This window comes from Vigna angularis, chromosome 9 (genome assembly GCF_016808095.1).
Source record: "Vigna angularis cultivar LongXiaoDou No.4 chromosome 9, ASM1680809v1, whole genome shotgun sequence".
NCBI classification, from domain to species: domain Eukaryota; kingdom Viridiplantae; phylum Streptophyta; class Magnoliopsida; order Fabales; family Fabaceae; genus Vigna; species Vigna angularis.
Window position 1 is genome coordinate 30,529,300 of NC_068978.1, and position 23,235 is coordinate 30,552,534.

General features: G+C 32.0%; 3 protein-coding genes across 4 annotated transcripts; 2 read left to right on the forward strand and 1 right to left on the reverse strand.

The window, feature by feature from the left end:
* Positions 1-1,266: 1,266 nt before the first annotated feature.
* On the forward strand, positions 1,267-5,221 carry LOC108346249 (pentatricopeptide repeat-containing protein At1g02150). Its single transcript, XM_017585274.2, has 2 exons — positions 1,267-1,711; positions 3,793-5,221. Exons 1-2 carry the CDS (start codon positions 1,340-1,342, stop codon positions 5,047-5,049), a joined length of 1,629 nt encoding a protein of 542 aa, XP_017440763.1. The 5' UTR covers positions 1,267-1,339; the 3' UTR covers positions 5,050-5,221.
* A 4,865-nt stretch (positions 5,222-10,086) lies between these two features.
* Positions 10,087-14,080, forward strand: LOC108346307 (uncharacterized). The gene is made up of 5 exons (XM_017585351.2): positions 10,087-10,538; positions 11,816-12,229; positions 12,685-12,777; positions 12,893-13,032; positions 13,508-14,080. Exons 1-5 carry the CDS (start codon positions 10,155-10,157, stop codon positions 13,950-13,952), a joined length of 1,476 nt encoding a protein of 491 aa, XP_017440840.2. The 5' UTR covers positions 10,087-10,154; the 3' UTR covers positions 13,953-14,080.
* A 1,105-nt stretch (positions 14,081-15,185) lies between these two features.
* LOC108346336 (uncharacterized) lies at positions 15,186-22,999 on the reverse strand. 2 transcript variants are annotated; one of them, XM_017585399.2, is made up of 16 exons: positions 22,539-22,999; positions 22,391-22,449; positions 20,166-21,056; positions 19,997-20,057; positions 19,863-19,925; positions 19,503-19,566; positions 19,321-19,414; positions 18,948-19,031; positions 18,761-18,850; positions 18,648-18,675; positions 17,767-18,279; positions 17,622-17,683; positions 17,275-17,384; positions 17,112-17,199; positions 15,823-16,109; positions 15,186-15,390 (listed from the first exon to the last, which is right to left on the reverse strand). In XM_017585399.2, exons 1-15 carry the CDS (start codon positions 22,849-22,851, stop codon positions 15,840-15,842), a joined length of 2,790 nt encoding a protein of 929 aa, XP_017440888.1. In that variant the 5' UTR covers positions 22,852-22,999; the 3' UTR covers positions 15,186-15,390; positions 15,823-15,839. The 2 variants fall into 2 exon arrangements, with proteins under 2 accessions (XP_017440888.1, XP_017440887.1); XM_017585398.2 differs by lacking the exon at positions 15,186-15,390 and having other exon boundaries at positions 15,697-16,109; positions 22,539-22,998.
* Positions 23,000-23,235: the final 236 nt, after the last annotated feature.

Here is a 23,235-nt window from a genome sequence, read left to right on the forward strand (position 1 = left end):
TTTTCTGTTTACAGTGACCATGTGATGGGCATTAATTTGTTTATTTGTCTCAGAAAATTCATGATGCTAATTAAATTAAATTCTGTTTAGCTTCTAAATGAATGTATTAATCTAGTTTTTAAATGAGACTAGTTAACAAAAAATTTCTTATTAATAAAGTAAATGACAAATAACTTTTGAAAGCATTCGGTGCCACAAAAACAATTTCATTAGTAACATAATTATGTATACTGCTAATTATTAAAATATACTTTAGTCTTAAGCTTTTTATTTCTTTCCTTTGTAATCAAATAAGTCTTATCCTATGAAACAATGAGTTGAATTACTTAAAGGAAAAATGACAAATTAAACCAGATTATTTTCTTAGTCTATGGTTTAAATAAGTAAGCTGATTTTTCAAAGTAATAATTATATTAAAAAATAAAAATAAAATAATACATACATATTAATATTTAAATATTAAATAATTATATTTAACAATAAAAATTATTTTCTTTAATACGACTTAAGTTTTAAAAATATGTTTTATTTTTTGTCTTTGGATATAAGTGAAAATAACCAGTAGATAAATTAAACTTAGAAATTACAATCCATTTAAAATATAATTTTTTACCATTTATTTTAACACTTCTCTTTATATGATTGTGAAAAGATTATTTTAATTTGATAGTAATATAATTAATATAACTCAGTGGTTACATATAAAATGGGAATTATCAAAATATAATTATTAAAAAAAAGTGATCTCAGCTTAAAGGCATTTTGGTTTAACAAGGAAGATAAAGATAAATAAGCAAAAGAAAGAAAAATAAATAAATAAGGTAAAAAATTTCTCAACCATTGGTGAATTATTTTTGAAAATCTAACGGTTATGAAAATTTCCTTCCTGATGCCAGGGTCTCACCCCAGTTTTACCCAACTCTGTATATTGTGTTGTTATTAAATTTATAAGGATATTATAATTAAACTTGCAATAAATAAAATATATTTAAATATATAAATTTTTTCAATTAAAATAATTATTTCATTGATTATTTAATTCTTTTTAAATTTAACTATTTTAAAAAAGTTAAAATAACTATTTATGATAAAAAAATATTTATAAAATAAATCAAAATTATTATTTTTATTTTTAATAAATTTTTTTCACTAGTTAAAATAAAATAGATTGAACTATTAAAATTGAGACATATGATTATTAAAAGCAAATCATACTTATGAAAAAGAATAATTTTAAATATATATTTATAGAGATGATTGAAACTCAGAACAGTGTTAGTTATCTTCAACCCACCATTTCCCTGCAACTACTTCATTTCACTGGCTGAAGGAGAGAAAAATGAGTGTCCTTAGACTTGAATCTTCTCTTCACAACCAAACCCTTTCTCTCTCTTCTTCGCTCTCTTTCTCTCTCCCCTTCAAGCCCTCTTCTTCCACTCTCCGCTTCGCTCGCACGCGCGCCACGTGCCTCCCCTTGGTAACGTGTTCCGTCTCCAAGGTCCACAACTATGGCACCGTGGACTACGAACGCCGCCCCATTGTGCGGTGGAACGACGTGTACCGCCGGATATCGCTCAACCCGGACCCCGACATGGGCTCCGCCGAGGTGCTCAACCGGTGGGAGAACGAAGGCAAAAACCTTACCAAGTGGGAGCTCTCCAGAGTCATCAAGGAGTTGAGGAAGTACAAGAAGTTTCGGAGAGCCCTTGAGGTCAACACTCTATCTTCCTACATCTTTTTCATATGGGGTGCTTTAATCTCTCATTCTCTACGTGTTTGTGTTTTTTACTCTTTCATTTTGCTGACGAGAGGAATGATGTTAGTTTGGTTTTTTTGGGAAACTAATTATCGGAATTGCACTTTCACTTGAAGTCAAAACACTATCTTCCAACCTTTTTTTCGTTTGGGGTGATTTAAGCTCTAGCTCTCTATGTGTTTGTGTTTTTTACTCTTTCATTTGGTTGAAGAGATAGTGATATTAGTTTTTTATTTTTTTTTTGTGAAACTGGTTATCTGAATTTCAATTTCACATGAAGTCAAAACTCTATCTTGCAACCTCTTTTTCATTTGGGGTCTATAATACTTCACTCTCTCTGTTTTTGTGTTGTTTTTTTCTTTTTGCTGAATAGTTTTTTTTGTCTGTTCTAAGGATTCAAATTGCACCTTCACTCGAGGTCAAAATTGTATCTTCCAACCTGGGTGCTATTATCTGTGTTTTTACGTTTTACTGAAGAGATTGTGATTTGTGGGTTTTGTTTTTTGGTTAAGCTAATTATTTGGTTCAGGGTTTTAATTGTACTCGAGGTTAAAATTTTATCTTTTATCCACTTTTTCATGTGGGGTGCTTTTATCTATATGTGTGTTTGTGTTGTTTTGCTTTTTACTGAAGAGATTTTGGTAAGTAGTTGTTAGTGGTGGAATGTGTTATTAGTGGGAGGTTGGAGTGTTGTCTGTTTGAGTTTGTTTCATCAGATTTTACAGATTTGTTTGTGACACATCATTCTTTTTTTGGCAAATCATGCTCCTTGAGATTGGTTAACAACTTGGTTCAATTTTGGTTTTTCCTTGTGACACGACCCAAGTACGATTCTACAGATTTGTTTGTGTATATAGGTAGCATTCTTGATATTCAGTAGTTGATAACCAGCTTTACATAGTATGAGTTGAAATATAGAGCATTGCCATTTGTTCATAATGAAGGATTTTGTAATTTGTTGATGCCATTTTATTTCAGTTTTGCATGTGATTCAAGTTGGAATATAAACACATGTTATAAAGTGTTTTTAAATCTAACTTATCCCTACCAAACCGGCTTGTAAGGTGAACACTAAACAACAGTTGGCACATTCCACGATCTCCTAAACACACAAATACTACCAAAACTCTAATTCAAATCCAAACTGCTAAAAAAATACAAAAGTCGTACAAAATAAACATAGCAGACAGAAGACATAGTCAGTCTGTGGGTGTTTTCTTTTCCTATTCACAAACTTTCCGAGGTATACCAGAGCATGAGCAGCAAAATAAAGAATCTGTTAATTGCGGTTTCCCAAACATGTTTTGGTTACCATCTATCGCTTAGAGTCTTATCTTACTGGATGCAAGGATATGTCCAATATCTTTGCCACAAATTTAGCAAAAATTTCCCTCTTTCTGTTCAACCTTTTTCCTTCTTCCCTTGCCTTGTTTAAAATTTCAACTGCTGTAAGAGAATAATCTTTTCCAAAGCTATATTTTGTTCATGGTATGGAGTGCTGTATATGTTTATCATCATTGGACTATCATTCACTCCGAAGAATCAAAGATTGCTTCATACCCTTTTGCAATGTCAGAAAAGTTTATCTTGTTCTTGCAAAGTTGCCATTAAACTATGCGTAAATGAAGTCTGTTTAACAGATAATCCTAAAAAAGGAGTAGGGATGAGCAGTGAGCTATATGAGACTACAACAAGACCTGATTGATTCCATGGTAGTGCTATTCCCGTCATTATATAAGAAATGTTCCATTCTACACTTCACTTAGGGCACTTGGTTTTATGGGATAAATATACAATAACATAAATCTATGACAACATTCTTAATTGTTAATTCCTTATTTGCAGATACCGTCAGTAAAATTTTTGCATAATCTGGGAAACCATTTTTGGGCCACCGCTCTATTTATTGACATGCTTTCCTTGGAATGAGTGGAATTATGAAAAATCTTGCTGTTTCTGATTATGTTTACTTATTTACTTCAATGGTCTTAATATCAGCCATGTACAATTTTTCAAATCAACGAACAAATGTGCAGGTATATGATTGGATAAACAATAGACCAGAGCGGTTTAGAGTTTCTGAGAGTGATGCAGCAATTCAGTTAGATCTAATCGCAAAAGTTCGTGGGTTTCCTAGTGCAGAAGTATTTTTTCTGAGTCTGGAAGATCAGTTAAAAAATAAGAGAACTTACGGTGCCCTTTTGAATGTATATGTGCATTCCAGATCAAAGGAAAAGGCAGAATCTTTATTTGACACAATGAGGGGTAAAGGGTATGTAGTACATCCACTACCATTTAATGTAATGATGACCCTGTACATGAACGTAAAGGAATATGATAAAGTTGATATGCTGGTTTCTGAAATGTTGGAAAAAAAGATACAGTTAGATATCTACACATATAATATCTGGTTATCTTCTTGTGGATCTCAAGGATCAATAGAGAAGATGGAACAAGTGTTTGAACAGATGGAAAAGGACCCTACCATTATCCCTAACTGGTCTACATTCAGCACAATGGCTTCAATGTACATTAGGATGGATCAGACTGAAAAAGCAGAAGAATGCTTAAGAAAGGTTGAGGATAGAATTAAAGGTCGTGATAGAATACCTTTTCATTATCTCCTGAGTTTATATGGACGTATTGGAAACAAAGACGAAATTTATCGAGTTTGGAATATATACAAATCAGTTTTTCCAAAAAATACACCAAACTTGGGATACCATGCTGTTATTTCTTCTCTGGTTAAAGTGGATGATATTGCAGGTGCAGAAAAACTTTATAAGGAATGGGTTTCAGTAAAGTTAAGTTATGATCCTAGAGTAGGAAACCTTCTCCTAGACTGGTATGTTGAGGCAGGTGATATGCACAAGGCTCTGAGTTTCTTCAAGCAGATGAAGGAGGATGGTGGTTTTCCAAATTCAAATACATGGGAGATTCTCTCGGAGGGCTACATTGCAGATAAGAGGATTTCTGAGGCCTTGTCCTGCTTGAAAGAGGCTTTTATGGTTGCTAATGATTCAAGGAGTTGGAGACCAAAGCCCTTGAACTTGTCTGCATTCCTTGAGCTTTGCCAAGAGCAAGGTGACTTGGGAAGTGCTGATACTCTAACTGTACTGTTGAAGCTGTCCAAATTTAGTAAATATAAAGCTTATGAATCATTCATTGGCTCATCAGATGATGAATTATCAAGCAAGATTAATACAGTAGATAGAACTGATGATATGCATGGCAGTGAAAACATGGATGGTGACTCTGAATTATTGTTGAACGAACTAGAAAGTAGCTTTTGATACTTCAACTGTTTTTCTTTCTAGTGTTAGAAAATGGCTTGCTAGAACATGCAGGGGATTTTGGTGAGTATGATCTCAAAGTTACATGGATTCTGTCTCATTGCAACTGTAAGAAAGTGTAGCTGCTTTTGGAGTTTTTATGCTAAAATGATATGTGATGTTTTGCTTTTCATACGATTGATGTTGATATCAATGGTATATGTGATCTTGGGGTCACCCTTTTGTATGATCTGTATTAGTTTTTGGGCTTTTACTTTGTGCACCCCCACAATTTCATTACGCACCCCCTGAAATTTTCAAAATGACCATTTTGTCCTTCCGAAAAACATATTTTGGAATTCTCTGGAAAAAGCTTTTCTGAATTTTTGAACCAAAATTTTCAGAACAGAATTTCCAGAATAAGATTTCCAAATTGTAATTTTCAGAACAGAATGTTCAAAATACATGAAATGTATTTTGGAATATATTTTTCTGGAATGAGATTTCTGGAATAAACTTTTCGAAACGTATGTAATGTTTTTTTATGAGTTTTCCAAAATACTCCTACATGAATATGTTTCAGAAAGTGTTTTTCGAAACACATTAAATACATTTTAAAAAGAGCTTTTTGAAATATATGAAATACATCTTTAATAGAAACTTTTCGAATTAAGTTTATTTTTTCATATTTTCTCTCTTTTTCCTCTCGGGCATTTTTCCACTCTTTTTCTTCTTATGTAACAGTAACCAATAACCTAGTTTTTGTCTTTTTCAATCTGATTTTTTATGTTTTCATCATGAATGATGGACTTTGAACCATGCACTATTCGCTTTGGGTCTCTTTGAAACAAATTTCTCTAGAGAATTTTAATAGTAAAAAATAAAATAAACTCTTTCATAAGATAAAAATAACTAATTTATGTACAAGTTAAAATTAAAAATTCAGTCAATTTATTTGAGAAAAGAAATAGATCATAAACTAATTTTAGTTTATGAAAACATGTTTATTTTTAGTTCTACAAATTAATTCTTATTTTTCTTCATATGTACAATTGATATAAATGCTATTTGAATCCTTATTTTCTTTTTCTACTTCGCTACAACTAAGCTATTTGACTTACTCATCTCAAAGGTAAGAAAATTATTTTGTAAATACTATTGTCGCATTTGCTAATTTGTATATTTGGTCTCAATAGATGTATTCTTGTGCGAATTTGATTTTTATTTAAAATTATATATTTATTATCGTAATTTAAATATTTCTTGCAATTAAGAGGCATAATAATTATCCGAAATGTGAGTTAATGTATATATCTATTCAGTGTATGGATTATTTTGGTAAATGAAGGATGTGCTTTATTATTATTATTATTATTATTATTATTATTATTATTATTATTATTATATATATATATATATATTCAATAAGAATTTAAAAAACATGACTGTTAAATTTATTTTGAAAATAAAAAAATTTCAAATCTTTTTAATTTTATTTTATTTTCATAATTTTATCAAATCAAACAAAAACAAAGGAATATTGTTTTTAAAGTTAATAATGTCGTATTACATATTTATTATTCTTTAAAAGCTTAATTATCTTTTAAGTCTACAGTGAACTTTCAACTTAGTTTCTAAAAATTTGTATGGTCTATTAAGTACTTAATAAAATTATATTTTTCAATTGAATTTTTGCATTAAATTATTTTGGAATGATGTGGTTGTTAAGTGACTAATACAATTGTTCTCTTTATGTGTTACTTTATTGAGTTATTGCTACGTGGGATATCATATCTATAAACTTTATTACTCATTTGTCAAGTTTAGTTAGAGGTCATGATTCTATTTGGATTATAGTAGATAGGTTGACAAAGAGTGATCATTCCTTGGTAGTGAATTTGAGGATGTCTAAGAAAAAGTTGATACAATAGGAGATAGTGAGATTACATGGCGTGCCTTCTAGTATTATGTCAAATAGAGATCAATGGTTCACTTCTAGGTTTTGGTAAACCTTGTAGGAGGCAATGTGAAGCAAGTTGAGGATGAGTTCTACCTATTATCCTCAAACAGATGGTCAATCAGAGAGAATAATCTAGTCTTTGAAAGATTTGTTGAGAATCTATGTGTTGGATCACTTGGGAGGTTGGGATGAAGTTTTACCTTTGTTAGAATTCACCTACAACAACAACTTTCAAGCGAGCATAAGTATGATATCGAACGAGGCTCTATATGGCAAGCATGCAAAACCCCGTTGTCCTGGTACTAGGATGGAGAAGTTGTGTTGGTAAGTCTTAAATTCTTACAACAAATCACATAGATGGTGAAGTTGATACAAGAGAGAATGAAGGTTTCCAGAGTAGGCAGAAGTCCTACACTAATCAAAGGAGAAGACCTTTGGAGTTTGTAGTTGGAGATCATGTCTTCTTACGAGTAATCTCGACTACTGGTATGGGAAGGGCTATTCGCTTAAGGAAATTGTCTCTTAGGTTTTTTGGTCCTTATCAAGTATTGGGACGCATTGGACCAATAACTTATAAGATAGTCATGCCTCCTCAATTTTTCAATCTTTATTTGGTGTTTCACGTCTCACATCTTAGGAAGTGTGTGTTTGAGCCCTCTCATGTGCTTGAAGTTGAAAATGTGCATGTCAGGGAAGAACTCTCAGTGAAGGTGTAGCTGTTTGGTATAGTTAATTGCCAGACGAAGTATCTTAGAGGAAAAACCATCAGTCTAGTTAAAGTAGTCTCAAATGGAAGAACATGTGACTCTACATGGGAGATAGAGGAGGATATGAGGAACTCATATGTGCATTTGTTATATGGTAAGTCTAGTTTTCGAGGTAAAAAATTTTGTTGTTGGGAAGAACGTAAAAGCCTAGAAAATAGGGTATTGGAAGTGATAGTGTATTCTAAATAATGAAACTCACTTATTTTAATTAAAAGTTCAAGCGTATAAATAAAATTTCAATTAACGAGTTTTATTATCTAAAAAACATACTATTGCTTTAAAATCTTTCTTCTAAAAGCTCTCTACCCTATCTCTAATCCTTCTAACTCGTAGTTCATCTGTTTGAAGATTATAGAGTGTATAAGTGATCACTAGGGCAAGATTTTCAAGTCTGTCTGATCAGTTCTTCTAGAAGAGAGCATATAGAGTTCGTTGAGTTGAAGGAGACGTTCTAAGTCCCTTAGAGCAGTTGAGCTTTTAATGGGTAAGGAAGCTAATTACCCATTTTAAAGTCTTTGATACGTTTCTAGTTTGTGATGTATATGATGTATTTTAGTTGGAATCGTAGGTTGGTATGAGAAATTCTGTTTTGGATTATCTGTGAATGTACCTGGTTTTTATTTGTATGGCATGGATGAAATTCTCAATATGGTGTTGATTAATGTGGTTGCTAAAGTTTTTGTTGTGTAAAAGGATTGTGTGTGATTGATTTCTTTGTTTTGGTGTTGACTTGATAAAATAAGTCTGTAGTCATTTGAGAAAATTGGTATTCAATTTGACATTAAAACATGTTTTTGGATCAAGCTCTGAGTTAGGAATATCAATTTGGTCATTTGAATAAGCCTTTAGTTCATCATATCAAAGTTGGGCTACTGCAAGTTTTCTGATATGGTGTTGAGCTTCAGTTTCACCACTAAGCGAGCCAAATGTTAATGGTCTAATGCTAAGCGGTGACAGGGCACCGTTGAGCGCTAGTTACCACTACAGGTCTGGAATTAAATTTATGTTAATTCGTTGAGTGAGAGGTTGTTTGTGCTAGGCGAAACAAAATGCGAAAGTTTTGGCCTAAGTGCTAGACCTAGCGTTGAGTGCTCCCTGGTACGAAGCTAGTGATGTTTTCTATGATTTTCTGATTCTTGCTTGTGTTTGAAGTGGTTTATATGGATTCCATGCATGCTTATTTGGAATTTGTTTATGATTCATGGATTGTAAACATGACTGTTAGTATGAATGATATGTGATATGATAAGAATTTGAAGGAGAAGTTCTTGTAATGGTTTCAAGTAGTGTATGTATTGATGTGAGGATTCTGTATTGGGAGTTATCCTGACACTCTAATAATCATTCAATCTCAAGTTGAGAAAGATGAGATATATCGGGAAGAGTAGCACGAGATCTTAGTTTATGGGCTTTTCCTTGGCCATAGATGGTTGACGGACTAACCTTGTGTATGGTAACTTGGGTTGACAAGTCGTTCCACCACCATAAGTGCATAACCTCCAAAGTTTGACATCAATACATGTATATGAATGGTCAAGTCTATAATGAACGATTGTATAACTTAGGATTGATTGATATAAATTGTATATGTGTCAATATCTTTGTTTCTGTTATATGCTTTCTCTTTTTGGTAAATTAGATTATCCTTCTATCTTTGTCTTTTTGTATGTTAGTCTTATTTTTTACAATGATCACCTTAATAGTGTGAATAGAGGAAAATCTCTTTGTTGATCATGTATTGGATGGTGAGGGTGTAGAAGAATAGGATGATATATTTAATTAAGCTTTTACTTCAATGTAATATAACTCTTAGTATTATAATATCTTTGTATATATATTTTTGTGTTATAGTTATACCTGTAATAGCATCATGTAGGTTTCTTTAAGTAACTTACTTCTTGTTATTGAATGTGTGATTAATTTCTATAATAGATAAGTACTATTACAATGAAAAATTACAAAAATAACATTGATGATATAGAAAGAAAATAAATACGTCAGTCACTTAATAGTCACGTTATCCCGTTAAAAAGAATTAACAATCATTAAAAAATATAAATCTATCGATGATTCAATAAATCATAAAAATTTATTAGAATTCAAAAGTTATCAAATAAAAGTAAAACATAATCAACTCTCTTTAAATAATAGCAAATGTTATTACTTAAGTTTAATTAGTTTTAGAATTAAAAAAAATGAAATGGTATTTATAAATTTAATAATATTTATCAACAATTATGATTATATATAAACAAGCATTCATTCCGTGCAATTCCAAGGAGACGTTAATCAATTACGTGATTTTCAGGACAAAATTAATTACACAGGACACTGTACTAGTTTAGATTAGGTAAAGTTCCAAAAAAACTGGTTTTGTGTACCGTTCTCAAGTCACAGACATGCAATCCTCTTCTTCCCTTTACCTCAGCAAGTCCTCCTTCACCACACACCACCACCTTGGCTTCAACCACACCCTCTCTTCCACCCACAATTCCCTTTCCTCTCTTTCCTTCACCCTCCTCAAACCATGTTCCACAAGGCTCATAACAGCTCAGGCTCACAAGCCCAGCAATCACAAGAGGAATGGTCCAAAAGGGGGTGTGAGGGTGAGGGGCAACAAGGAGAATGTGTGGAGCATTGACAATGAGCTTGCCAAGGTGGCTTCTTCTCAGAAGGAGAAGAGGAGGAAGAGGAGAGTGGTGAAGAGGAAGGGGGACAAGAGTGGAAGGATCATTGTCTCTGGGGCTATGTTGGTGGAGGTTGAGACTGTTCTTCAGACTCAGGTACCTTTTTCCTTATCTGGGGTCTCTTTAAATTTCTAATATTGATGTAAAGTTGTTAGCTTTTGGCTTGTTTGGGGATGAGAATTGATGTGGGGGGTTGGAGTTGGGTAGGTTTATCGATGAAAATGGGACCTTTGTTCTTTCTGAAACTGTGATTGAATTTGTGAATGGTCTGTATATGCATATGAATTCTGAGATTTTGTTAACTATGTTATATTCGTGGAGGTTGAGAATGTTTTTCAGTCTCAGGCACTCGTTTTCTTCGTTGGGTCTCTTTGAATTTGAACTTCTGACACAAAGTTTTTGGCTTTTTGTCCAGGGAAGAGAATTGATGTAGTGATTTGGGATTGGGTAGGTTCATGAATATGAAACTTTTTTTTTTCTGAAATTGTGTTGGAATTGTTGAATGAACTATGAATGTATATGAATGGTGAGATTCATGTTAACATGAAAGGAACAAACAATTAGTATATGATTATAGAAACATGAATGGTGGTTGGTATTTTATGCTTGTGGCTTCTCGGTCAATAAAAAAATTGATGATTCGGTGTCTTACGACTAAATACACTCGTATTATTGTGCTTCCATGAGGTATAGATTATTTTCTCTACTCCTAGTCCTTTATATTGTGTGTTTGTTCTAACTTTGATAGAAGATGGCGACATTGTGTGAGGCTGTTAGCTGTGGACTAGAAATTGATTAAGTAGGGTTAAATTGAATGTAATGAATAAGTCCTCGAGATCAAGGTCCTTGGGTGATTTTGGTGAATGGTGTCCAAAGGATATATGCGAACACAAGTAAATTTATTCAAATGAATTAATAGGAATCATTTAACGTGATGTATGGTATAAAGGTAGCTGTGTTTCTGGCGATAATTAACAGGACATGAATCACACCAATTGGATGAAACAAAAGTGGTTTTAGATGCTTTGTGAAGTCTAGTATTTTCATTTATTTTTGGTATAAGTGGTTAGTTTTGTTCAAATTTCATGTCAGAAAGTTTTGCTTGGAACTTCTGTTTATCTGTGTAGCAGAATAATTGAGTTTTGATAGTAAGGAATGCTCATATGATGTTTCTTCCATTTCAAAACTTTTTGGTGGAAGAATCTGTGAGAGAGTAAATTCCATCAATTATTTTATTAATAAAATTGCTTCTATTAATGTTATCCTTATACTTTATTGTATGTATATGTTTTCTATATCTGTGCTAAACTGTAGACATGATTCTATTTCAAATTGCAATGAACATTACACTGACAGAGTGGACAATCTTTAAGGAACCGGTGATAAAACCAGTTTGGAATACATTTGCTAGCAGTCTCAGCGGAATATGGAAGGGTGTAGGTGCTGTGTTCTCTCCCATAACAGCTGAAATGGAACCAATGGAAATAGGTAGCAAGAATGAAAATCTATATGACTGCTATACTCTTTCCCGTATAGAGGCAGTACCATCAGTTTCAGGTGATCGAACGTCTCAAATCCAGAGAAAGGTTAACTGGGTGACTTTGAACCCTTATGGCGAAATACAACAGCATACCAAAGGAATCAATGTAACCAAAGACAGAAAGCACAAAACCGGAGAAAATGTGACAAATCGCACTTTGCCTACATTTGAATCCTTTGACCTTAAAAGGGGTGATGTGATGGAAGAAGATGTCATGGGCTGTGAACCAGGCCTTGTTTACTTTGAAGTAAGATTCCTTTCATGCTAGTATAAATTGATTCGTGGAAAGTGAGTTATTATTTGATGTATGTCGTAACTTTTTGAAGTATTTATTTTGTAGTTTTTCTCAGTGAACTATTATGGTCCATATTTCACATTTGTCACTTTTTTCTTTCCACAATTCCTCCCATTTGGGTCATTTGCTATAGCTAGATTACTCATTGGACTACATTCACAGTAACTGTTGTGGACAACTTTGTGTAGTTGCTTTAGGTTTTCTGGTGCAATTCAAAATTATTAAACTAGATGAGAAATAATTGGTTTGGTCTTGCTGACATATATGTCAACTATTTTGAAACATTTACCATATAATGTTTAATATTGCTAGAGTCATGTGTATCAATGAACTATCCTAAATCATATGATAGTTTGTTTATGTTCCTCCATTTGTATTTCATTGTTACTATGATTTATAAACTTCAGGATGGCTCTTATTCTCGAGGTCCTATGGATATTCCAGTGGGTGAATCCAATGATACAAAGTACTATATCTCACCAACTTTCAAGTTTGAACAAGTAAGTTTGGCATGCTTCCTACAAGATATCATATTTGTGGATATTTCCCTCATTTAAGTTACTATTAACACTGATCATGCATTTGTTAATTTTGCCACAATTTTACCTTTTCCAGTGTTTGGTTAAAGGCTGCCACAAAAGAATCCGAATCGTCCATACCATAGAATTCAGTAATGGTGGTTCTGACATACAGATAATGAGAGTCGCAGTGTATGAAGAAGAATGGTCCAGTCCTGCTTCCATCGATGACCTAAGGTATTTGTGCTTTGTTTACATGTGTACAAGTTTGTGAGTATGACACTTCTTGTTAACAAGAAAATACATAAATCATAGTCATGGAAATATGTTATTATTCCTTCTATTATTGTGTATACTTAGAATCAAATTGTTAGTCTACCAATCAGCCTATCGATAAGAAACTAGAAATCATAAGCTGTAAATATCCTTGCATTATATATAGATGAAAAGAAAATCAAAGAAGGCATAAAAAAAGATAAATGGATTAAGTTTCTTTGATATATAAGATTAACTTATTCATAAGTTAAAATTAGTTTCTGGAGAAGTTAAAGAGAGTTTCTGTAAAAGTTGAAGGAATAAGATTAAGTCATTTTACCTTCATATTTTCTGTTCCTATAAGTACTTACTGTGAAGTTCATCACAACAGATCATAACAGTTCAACATTTCCTTTGTCTTCAAGAAAGTGACTAATACCTGCTACATTTGGAACAGTGATATGGAGTTGGATGTGAAGCCATTGTCACAAAGAAAACGAACCAAGCCATCAGATTTGACAGGGTCATGGAAAGTCTTTGAGATCAGTGCGACTCCGGTGTACGGCGAGGAGAGCATGGCCGAAGAAGGAACCGAGACACCGTATGTGTACCTTTGTACAGAAAATCTGAAGAAGAGGAACCTCCCTGAGAACACGAACTACTTCGGCGAAGAGGAGCGGCTTGACATGCAGGATGTGACCATTCTGTGGCTTCCTGGAGGTGTGACATGCTATGTTGACATCAACAAAGATGGCATTCTTTGCATTGGAGTTGGTTGGTATTCAGACGAAGGGATCAATCTTGTGATGGAGAGAGACTATGGTTTGGATGGAAAGCTTAAAGAGGTGAGATGGAAATCAGAGGTGAAGAGAAGGTGGTCAAGTCCTCCTCCCATTGAATAAACTGTGAGAATTAGATGCTTGTAAACTTTTTGTTGCATGAGAAATACAAAGAAAATTCAATGGTGTATACCTAAATCTGAGTACAGTGATGTTCAAGAGAATGGATTGCATGTACATTTTTACCATTACTTGTCATTTTGGTCTATTTTGCTGATAATTTTCTTTTTCAGTGAGCTTTGCTTAGCTCATTGCAATGGTTTGTTTATCTTAGATTATAGCAAGATGGGTAAGGTTATATTCATGGCTAAATGAAAAAGGGATTATGTATGATGTGAAATCAGAGTTTATACATTTCTCTTGGTTAAAAATGACTGTTTGACATTTTTTTCCGTACTTTTCGTCGCTTACAAAACCAAAATTAAATGCAATTTGACTTTTGATGCGTAAAAATAAATAGTACTTAAATTAATCATACTCAAATTGAAATCTTCAATATTTGGATATAGCTAGTATAGACTTTGACCATATAGTTAGGGTTAGAGAAATAATTAAAGGATGAATGCAATTTTGATTTCCTTACAATATACTTAATCAGCTACTTAAGTCTTTTTGTGTGTAATTTCAGTACTTATTTTATTTTGATTTAATCAAGCTTTAGACCTGACATATTAATTTAAGGTATTATTAAGAAATAATTTGATAAATTAAAACAGAAAAAAAAAACGTAGTTGTGATAAATGGAAATGGGTATGAAACAATAGGTTTTAGATTGTGTTTTGAAATTGATTTTGAGAATGCTTTAGAACTAGTGATGTATGGATGAATTTTATGAAAAAAATTTCACCATAAAAGCATCGGACTTTAAAATATGTAAGAATAACTTGAAAGACTTATTATATTAAATAAAAATGAGAATGTTTGAGTAAAGTATAAAAAAATTGCAAATACATTACTACTTTAATATTTTCAATTAAAGACTGTATAGTGATCTAAAATAAAAATTTATATATATCAAATGTTGTAATGTCATTTTTTTTAGTGTTGATAGCAGCTAAAATGTTATGATTAAAACGCTTTAATATGGAAAATTATATATATCAAATACTTTTAAGTGCATGTTTAATTTTTCATATTTTTGTACAGTAAGAGATAGTGTCAATTGTCCAAGAATGAAAATGAAAAAAAGGTTAACGATTATATGATTTTTTTTATTTGGAGAGATATAATAAATTATTCTTAAAGTCCAATTAATCACATCTTTTATATGAACTAAAATATAGTGAATTTAGGCCAACATAATAAATTATGACCAAACCTAATTAATCATGTGCATGTAGCTAAAGACAACTATAATACATTTTAGACCACAGTAAGAGTGTTTACATTTATGCACTCTTTTACTCCATTTTTCGTAGCACACCATTCTCTATTTGATTTCAAAACGCATAAGCTAATTCTCTCTTCCCTTGCACATATGTTACTCGCTTCTACAACAATACTGCATTTTCAAAAGTAAAATGGTAAATATTATAATTTACCGTCAATTGTCTATCACCAAAAAGAAAAATTATACATAAAGTCTACAATATGTTTTTAATGACTTCCAAAAAATTCATTAATAAAACAAACTTATAATTTAATATAAAAATAAAACAGCTTTTTAATAATTTGAAAACAAACAAACATATAAATACATTAAATTTTCTTTAGATTAAAAAATTTATAAAAAAATAAGAAAAATAAATAAAGAATAGTCTAAACCTATACTCGAGGATGACAATACTCTAAATAAGATGATGGAGACTTTACAGTAATAAAAGAATAAATAAAAAAAAAACATGTTGAGAATATATACAACCATCAACAAGTACAGAAATTCTCTTAAGGGTAAACCACCTTCATGTAAAAAAAAGTTAAAACAACTACTTACACTTTATGAAACAAGTCTTAGATTGCAGCAGAAGCTGCTGCAGCCTCTGATCTGATAGCACGTTGCATCATCCTTTGCTTCCTAAGAGAGTCGTTTAATGAGTCAAAGAATTGATGTCTCAAAACATCTTCAGCACTAAGTCTATTTCTTGGATTAACTGTTAGACACTTGTCTATCAAATCAAACAACGATTTCGGGATCTGTTCAAGAAATTCTGGTCTCTTTGTGTGAGTTTTGCACCAGGCTCCCAAGTCCCATGACTGCAAGTATCGCTCATCAAGTAACTCCTGCAATAGAGAGAATATTATCAACTAAGTTGTGTAATAGGCAATCACAATTATTTTGCTTCCTTTACCATAAGATTACAGTATTTTAGCATGTGCATGGTAATATATAAATTTTTATTTTGTTTAACTAAAAATTATAATAAATAATACTTTTCAATACATTAATATTAATTAATACAATTAAAATTTGTAAATTATATATATATATATATATATATATATATATATATATATATTTGTTCTAAATTTATCCATGACTATTAACTGACTGTTATCTGTGATCACTTTACAATTTGTTATAAATATTACTATCATCAATATAATTTATTTTATTAATGTTATTATTTATAAAAAAAATTAACTCCCTATTATTAATAATGAAGATTCATATCATAATTATTTTTTAGTATGCAATTTATTACTAACTTTATTTCTTATTATCATTAAAAAAAATGTATGCACAAACACAAAATATATTTTGATTCATTGTTACTTTTAATTATTGATAATTTAATAAAAAAAGACTAATTTCAAGTAAAAACTAAAATATTAAAAACAAAAAACTTTTCTAGAAACATTTTCTTCAAATGCAGATGAAAAACATTTTAGTTAATATTTATATATAAAAAGGGGCTAACAATTTTACTCTGTAGTAATCAGAATTCAAAGCTATTAAACTAATTTGATTAGAAAAATACTAAAATTTAAAGTAACTTTTGACAAGCAAGATCATCTTCAAATATTACCATAGAATTAATTTGACATTTATTTACTACTACACACTGTACAACTTTACTAATGAAGTTTAACTAATAATATACTGATACAAAGATGGTGGTTAAAGAATTTAATAGTGTTTGAAATCTCAAAGAAATAAAAGAATATTTCATTTATAAATATATTTTGAGCAAAAGTTAATAACATAATAATAAATATTTTCATTGACTAAGATTAATTCAGTTTATTATTTTTCAATTCTATCAAGGAATATGAGATCATTACCTCAGGAAAAGACACTTCACGGTTATGTAGCTTGGCCACTTCCCAAAACTCTTCACTTCCCCGCAATTTTACAATTTCTTTTATGTTCCTGAAACAAAACTCAGTTAGCAAGAAAAGACTAACAAACAAATCATAAGAAATGAATTTGACAGGTGAGTATTACTGTTCCGGGTCGCCAGTGAAAGGAGTCTTTCCTATCACCATGTAGAGTAGAGTAACGCCAGCTGACCAAATATCAATCTTATGTCCCTGATGCTGAGATCTTAACAAAACCTGAAGAAAAGATAGAACCTTTAATTGAAACTCACTGAAAAACAAAGCTTTACATAATTACAAAGCATACCGAAAGTAAGCAAACTTAATTATGTTGCATATTTTGTTTCCTATAAGCAACTCAAAATGGCACTCCCCCTATGACAGCATACTATCCACATTTGGATCAACATAAAATTGAGCCTCTAATTGGGTGAAAAGATATGCAAGTCAACGGAATTGACAGCACGATCTTACCTCCGGTGCACGGAATCCTTTGGTTCCAACACATGAACCTTCTTTTTTCTGTTTTCCATCTCCTGGAAAACACATCAACAGTTAATATACTTAGGGGACCAATAACAGTCTTCAGAACGAAAAATTGTTGTAATTAGAGTCATACCTTTGCTTCTCAATACCGCACCAACTGTAGATGAATGCAGAGGCATTGGGGTAATATGAAAAATCTTGCTATCTACTCTGCTTGAGGGAGCAGTAACTCTTTTCCTTTGAGAGGAAGGACCTGTTATTGAACTGTTGTTTGTATATTTCATAGTATTCACAAAGCTGATAAGTTCCTTTCTTCCGTGGGAAGGTAAAGGTTCCCTGAGCCTCTCTGCAGAAGCAGTCCTAGTGCTAGCATCTCTAGCAGAAGTTATACCCGAGCCGTCTGTTCCTTGTGCTCTAGGAAAACTCCCACCAACCATGTCGGGACGATTTTTCTGAGGACCAGTAAAAGCCTTTTGTTTTACATGCCTATTAAGTTCAGAATAATTCTTATAATCCGCCAAAGCTCTTTTATTGGATGTTAAAGACTTGCTGCCTCCAAGGTTCTTGCCTCGGACCAAAGGAGCAGAACGAGAAGAAAGAGAAGAAACATTATGGGATGATGCAACCAGGTTGGGTTTTGATTTACCTGAAATACGCAAATTAATTAAGCAGATTATATATTATGAAGAACATAGACAGTAAAACTTAGCAAAGAATATTTCAAAGAAAAAAAAAATTATTTAGATAAACTTCTGTAAAAATTAAAATTAACTTGAGAAAAGTTAAAATACTATTACAAGTACTTATAAAAAATATAATCTAAATAAACTTTAAATATAATTGGGTGGTGGAAAGAAGAAAAATGTTATTTATGATCTAAGAGTATGTCATCACCAATGAATCACGCAATCTTTTATTTTATTAAAATTACAAGTATCACGAGAAAACCAAATATTCAATCAGTTATTCTATTGTTCGAAAAATAAGCAACTGATAAGTGAAAAGGAATCTTACTTCCAACTTTGTTCTTCTGCTTCAAATCCTATAGAAAAAATATGAATTCCATCAGTGTCAAGATTAAAAGAATCATGATCAATATGACAAGAAGTGAAAAGAGAAGCACCTACCATGGCTAGGTTGAAATCAATAAGGTAACCTCTGCTTTGCTTTCGAGAGAAAAGGAAGTTTCCAGGTTTAACGTCTCTGTGAACAACTCCCTATATTTTAAAGAGTTTGAATTTCTCAAAACAATTGTACTAACAGTCCCTTTTAAACTCACATCAAATAAATAATAATTGTGCAAAGAGAAAATACCTCTTTGTGCAAACAATAAAGGGCCCTGAACAGGCAATAACCGTACCATTGAATCTGTAATAAATCAATTTCCTTTTTCAATACCTGCAAATTGAGAAGGAAAATTATCTCCATTAAACATGAATGTAGAGCATGTTAGAGTATTTGAATGAACCCATTAAATTAAGATTGAAAAAGACACAATATGTTGCATATCTTTTTCCAAAACCTAAAAAAGTAAAAACAAGCTCTATTAAAGAGGAATTACATAAAACATCAGGTTTCTTATGAGCTAAGCTAATCAACCTAAAGTTGGGAAAGGTTAAAAGGGAAATTCATGAAAAAAATTAAAATGTACGAGAAAATATAAATTTTACAAAGTTTCAGCAATTACCTCAGGTCTCTCGTGCTCAACATGCTCTAAAACAAAGCATTCGGTATTGTTATTTTTCAAAGAACCTTCGTATCTTATTATGAAGTTTTTACCACTGTATGAGAAAGAAATATTAACAAATAACAGAAAGCATTGTGACTTAAATATAAAAAAAATATTGTACTCTTGTGTCTTATACTTACCCAAAACGCTCGAGCATATTCCGTTCAGTAGTTACGTGATTTATGTGAGCATTACTATGAGGACCTGTAAAATCACACGTATATATTGGTACATCAATATCAACATATTAAAATCCATTATGCCAATTATATAGTAAATTAGTATAAGTATAGTAATACCGAAATTATTACATACAAGAGAATAGCATCCAGTTTCTATTATAAGTAAGAAAAATGAACCAAAGAGATATCAACTGAATTGAAGAAAATTATGTAGAGTCACTTTCTAGTATTCTGCAAATAAAGGACACTTCTCCCATTTTACTTTTTTTATAGTAACGCACAGACACATAATTAATATAAAGGATAGGTATCATTTACATTTTATTGCAACCCGTTTTCCATCGGTAGTTCTTTGAGCACGGTAAACAGTGCCATAACCACCTATACGAAAAAAAAATGTCAGCAATTTAAATATTTCTTTTCATCAAGAAGGAAGGAAAGTGTCCAAATACCTGAACCTTCTTCTTCCTCTATTGTAAAAGCTTCAAAGGATGGATATGCTTTTTTCTCCACCTGATTCAGAAAAAGTAACCAAAATGCACAAAAATGAACACACAATGAACCTCTAATCAAATGGTCAAAATGATACTAAAATGCACAGACTGTCAAACTACAGGATACCTTAGTAGTAGCGGGAATATTTTCTGCCTTATTCTCTTTATGATTTTGCTTCCTCGTTGCAAGTTTCTGATTATTTTTAAATTGATCAACATTTTGTGGAACATTATTACATTTGTTGCTGGCTGGTGACTCTTTAAGAATCTGTGACTTGGGATGTAGACCGTTCTTCTTCTGTCCCCCCTTTAATGTGCTAGAAGATTTCAAAGGCCGCTTAGGATTTAAAGAGGAATTAGCTCTTTTATAAGTTATTATGTTTCTCTCACCCTCCATTGTTTCCAAATTTATTGCAAGGCATGAGTTCTTTTGTTGCAAACCATTAGTTAATTCTTCTCCACAGAGTACAGCATTGACCATCTGAGTAACATCTTCCTTGTCTCTATTTGAACCAGTATCAACAAGCCCCTTCTTTGAACCACTTTGCACCTCATCATCTTCATTAGGTCTTCCTGGTAGATTTTTGCATACATTACTTTCACCCGTACCACTTGCCACATGAGTAATACTATTTAGTTCAGTACTGTCATGCGTAAAAGCATCAAAACAATCCATTTTCTTCCCAAATCCAAAGCTATTAACATCAATGCCGTTCTTGCATACTGAGGGTTCTAACATGGCACGATCAACACGGAGATTACATGCCATGAATCTATTTACGTCCGCTAGCTTTGGACTGTTTAAGTTTTTGATAATTGGTTTAGAAACCTCTTCATTAGACATGGTTGGGCTGATATCATGCCTATGTTTAAAATTTGGCATCAGATAACCTGAACATTTTTCATTTTTATCAACACGCAAGGGGAATACAAAATTCCCACTACCTATATTCTGTGATTCAAATTTTATTATAGGGAAGTTTCTTCTCATCAGAGCCTCTGCAGCATCAGCACAACTCTGCACACAAATGAAAAATTCCAGAGATTGAGACCAAATTCAGCACTCAGCAAGAAATACAATGATTTTGCTAAATAAAAGATATATCACTCCATAAGAATGATTAAAGATGAATCTTTTTAAACAACAACTCTTATTAATAAGTAGTTACTATTACTTATAATAACTAATGAGAAATAGACTATAATTAATATAAAATACTTTTTCTATTAAAATGAAAAAAAGACTTCTCTGATTATTATGATATTTAATCTTTCAATTGATTTTTTTTTTGTCATAAAAGACGAAAGGCAACCAAACTATAAACTAAGAAATTGATATTTACTTCTTCGTTAATATTAATATACTAATTAGTAACAAGCATTTATTTTTATAGTTTTATTTTCCACCTGACTCTAATGCATCCTAAATGCAAGAAAATGAGTGTCCCTGTTGAATTTCAAAGACACACTAGCTAAAGCACATTAACAATGTTAATTTATCATTCAAACAAACTCTATGTACATACATGCCCGCAACAAGTCTAAAGAGAACCAATATATATACACAGAAACTGAAATTTACCAACAATACTAATGCCGGATCATCTCAAATAACATTACAATATCACTTAACCTAGGTTAACAAATGTTAGCATGTTTGATTTTCGAGTTAAAACAATTTTATGTAGCTATCATGCATAAATTACATTACTTCAAAATAAATTTTAACCAAAAATCAATATTACAAATTATGACCTAAACACAGGTTCTATTTCTATTTTATTCTCCTGACTATATAATAATAGTTTAAAATGCAAGAAAATGAAATCAAAATTATCATTCCACGTGCGTACAACCATCTACAAGGAGAAGCATTAGTGCCTTTAGATTCGTATAAGAGCCTCTGAGTTTTCACTGAAATACAACCTAATGTGATTTTTAGATTGTCAAACAACAATTTTGACAATCTATTATACAAAGGCAAACCCGGTAATCATTGACCCCCCAGCCTAAATGGTGATATCCCTGCTTTCTTCAGCTGATTATTATGCCTCCTATAAATGAATTCCATGCTTGATCAAGCTCCTCTCATATATCACAAGCACATAACAGTCAATCAAAATAACTTGTCCCAAGTGCATATAACAGTCAACAAACAGCAACAAAACTTGAAACTATCAAATTTGTCATTAAAATAAATATAAGGTATTTGCTATTTTTTTATAATGTTCACCTTATTAGATGCAGTACTAATTTGTTGGTAGAATCAACATAATTCAAACCACTTCAAAATTACTTTCAACCAAAAAGATTTCTCGTACACAAAATGAAATAAGAATGAGAATGAAATACCTGGAACGATATTTCCCGAATTCCATTTCCAATTGCTAACCTTTTGTGTTTTATTCCATCTGCTATCACCAAAATTTCAATCAAATCAAATTAATCATAAAAAACAGTAAATCAAAATCTTAATTGAAAAACATTTAGAGAAATATACCTTCCGCCGAGTCGAACAGCAACTTGCGTTTCCTAAAACGATGCGTTTGCCGTTCAGGGGAGAGACGAACAGAGAAGAAGCTTCCAAGTGCAAAAACCGCACTAACAGAGGGTGTGACGAGTCCATTGTCAGTGACAGAGAGCGGTGAACCAGAAAGAGAACTGACGTAGCAGACAAAGTCCGGCGATGCAGCAAATAAACGACACTCTGCCGCGAGACGTGACGGATAGACTGCGTGGCCAATTCGGAGAAGGAGTGCAAAGAGATGCCATGATTTCTCTTCAAGATCGAGTTCAAATTCACACTCAGCCATGGATCCAGATTCGGATCTCTGCGTGCAATGCAATGTGGTGCTGGTTTGGAGGAAGAGAGGGAGAGAGAAGCGGGAAGAGAAGGAAAGAAAAGAGTGTTTTGATTGGGGGTTTTGTGTTTGGACAAAGTTTCCCGCTTCTTTTTGAGAAAGAATCCTATGCAGACATGAAAACTGAGGCACACCTGTAACCCCAAATGCTAACAGTCCCATATAGTGATAATATAAGTAAGAGTAAAATGTTTTCTCAGTTTTAATCAGCTTTTTAAAATTATAAAATAAAACTGATCTTGGTTTAAAAATTATAATAAATTATGGTAGTAGATTATAAGTTTTAAATTTGAGTTCTATAAATTTTTTCATTGAGACTGTAGTGCTATAATATAA

What these genes read in the sequence shown, in the direction of transcription:
- LOC108346336 (XM_017585399.2), bottom strand. Translation starts at nt 22,851, where the DNA reads ATGGCTGAGTGTGAATTTGAACTCGATCTTGAAGAGAAATCATGGCAT. An exon ending in AATATGCTCGAGCGTTTTGG is followed by an intron (nt 19,415 to 19,502) that starts GTAAGTATAAGA and finishes TTTCTCATACAG; the next exon opens with TGGTAAAAACTTCATAATAA. An exon ending in TTGAGCACGAGAGACCTGAG is followed by an intron (nt 19,032 to 19,320) that starts GTAATTGCTGAA and finishes CTCAATTTGCAG; the next exon opens with GTATTGAAAAAGGAAATTGA.
- LOC108346249 (XM_017585274.2), top strand. Translation starts at nt 1,340, where the DNA reads ATGAGTGTCCTTAGACTTGAATCTTCTCTTCACAACCAAACCCTTTCT. An exon ending in AGTTTCGGAGAGCCCTTGAG is followed by an intron (nt 1,712 to 3,792) that starts GTCAACACTCTA and finishes ACAAATGTGCAG; the next exon opens with GTATATGATTGGATAAACAA.
- LOC108346307 (XM_017585351.2), top strand. Translation starts at nt 10,155, where the DNA reads ATGCAATCCTCTTCTTCCCTTTACCTCAGCAAGTCCTCCTTCACCACA. An exon ending in AGACTGTTCTTCAGACTCAG is followed by an intron (nt 10,539 to 11,815) that starts GTACCTTTTTCC and finishes ACAATCTTTAAG; the next exon opens with GAACCGGTGATAAAACCAGT. An exon ending in CAACTTTCAAGTTTGAACAA is followed by an intron (nt 12,778 to 12,892) that starts GTAAGTTTGGCA and finishes TACCTTTTCCAG; the next exon opens with TGTTTGGTTAAAGGCTGCCA.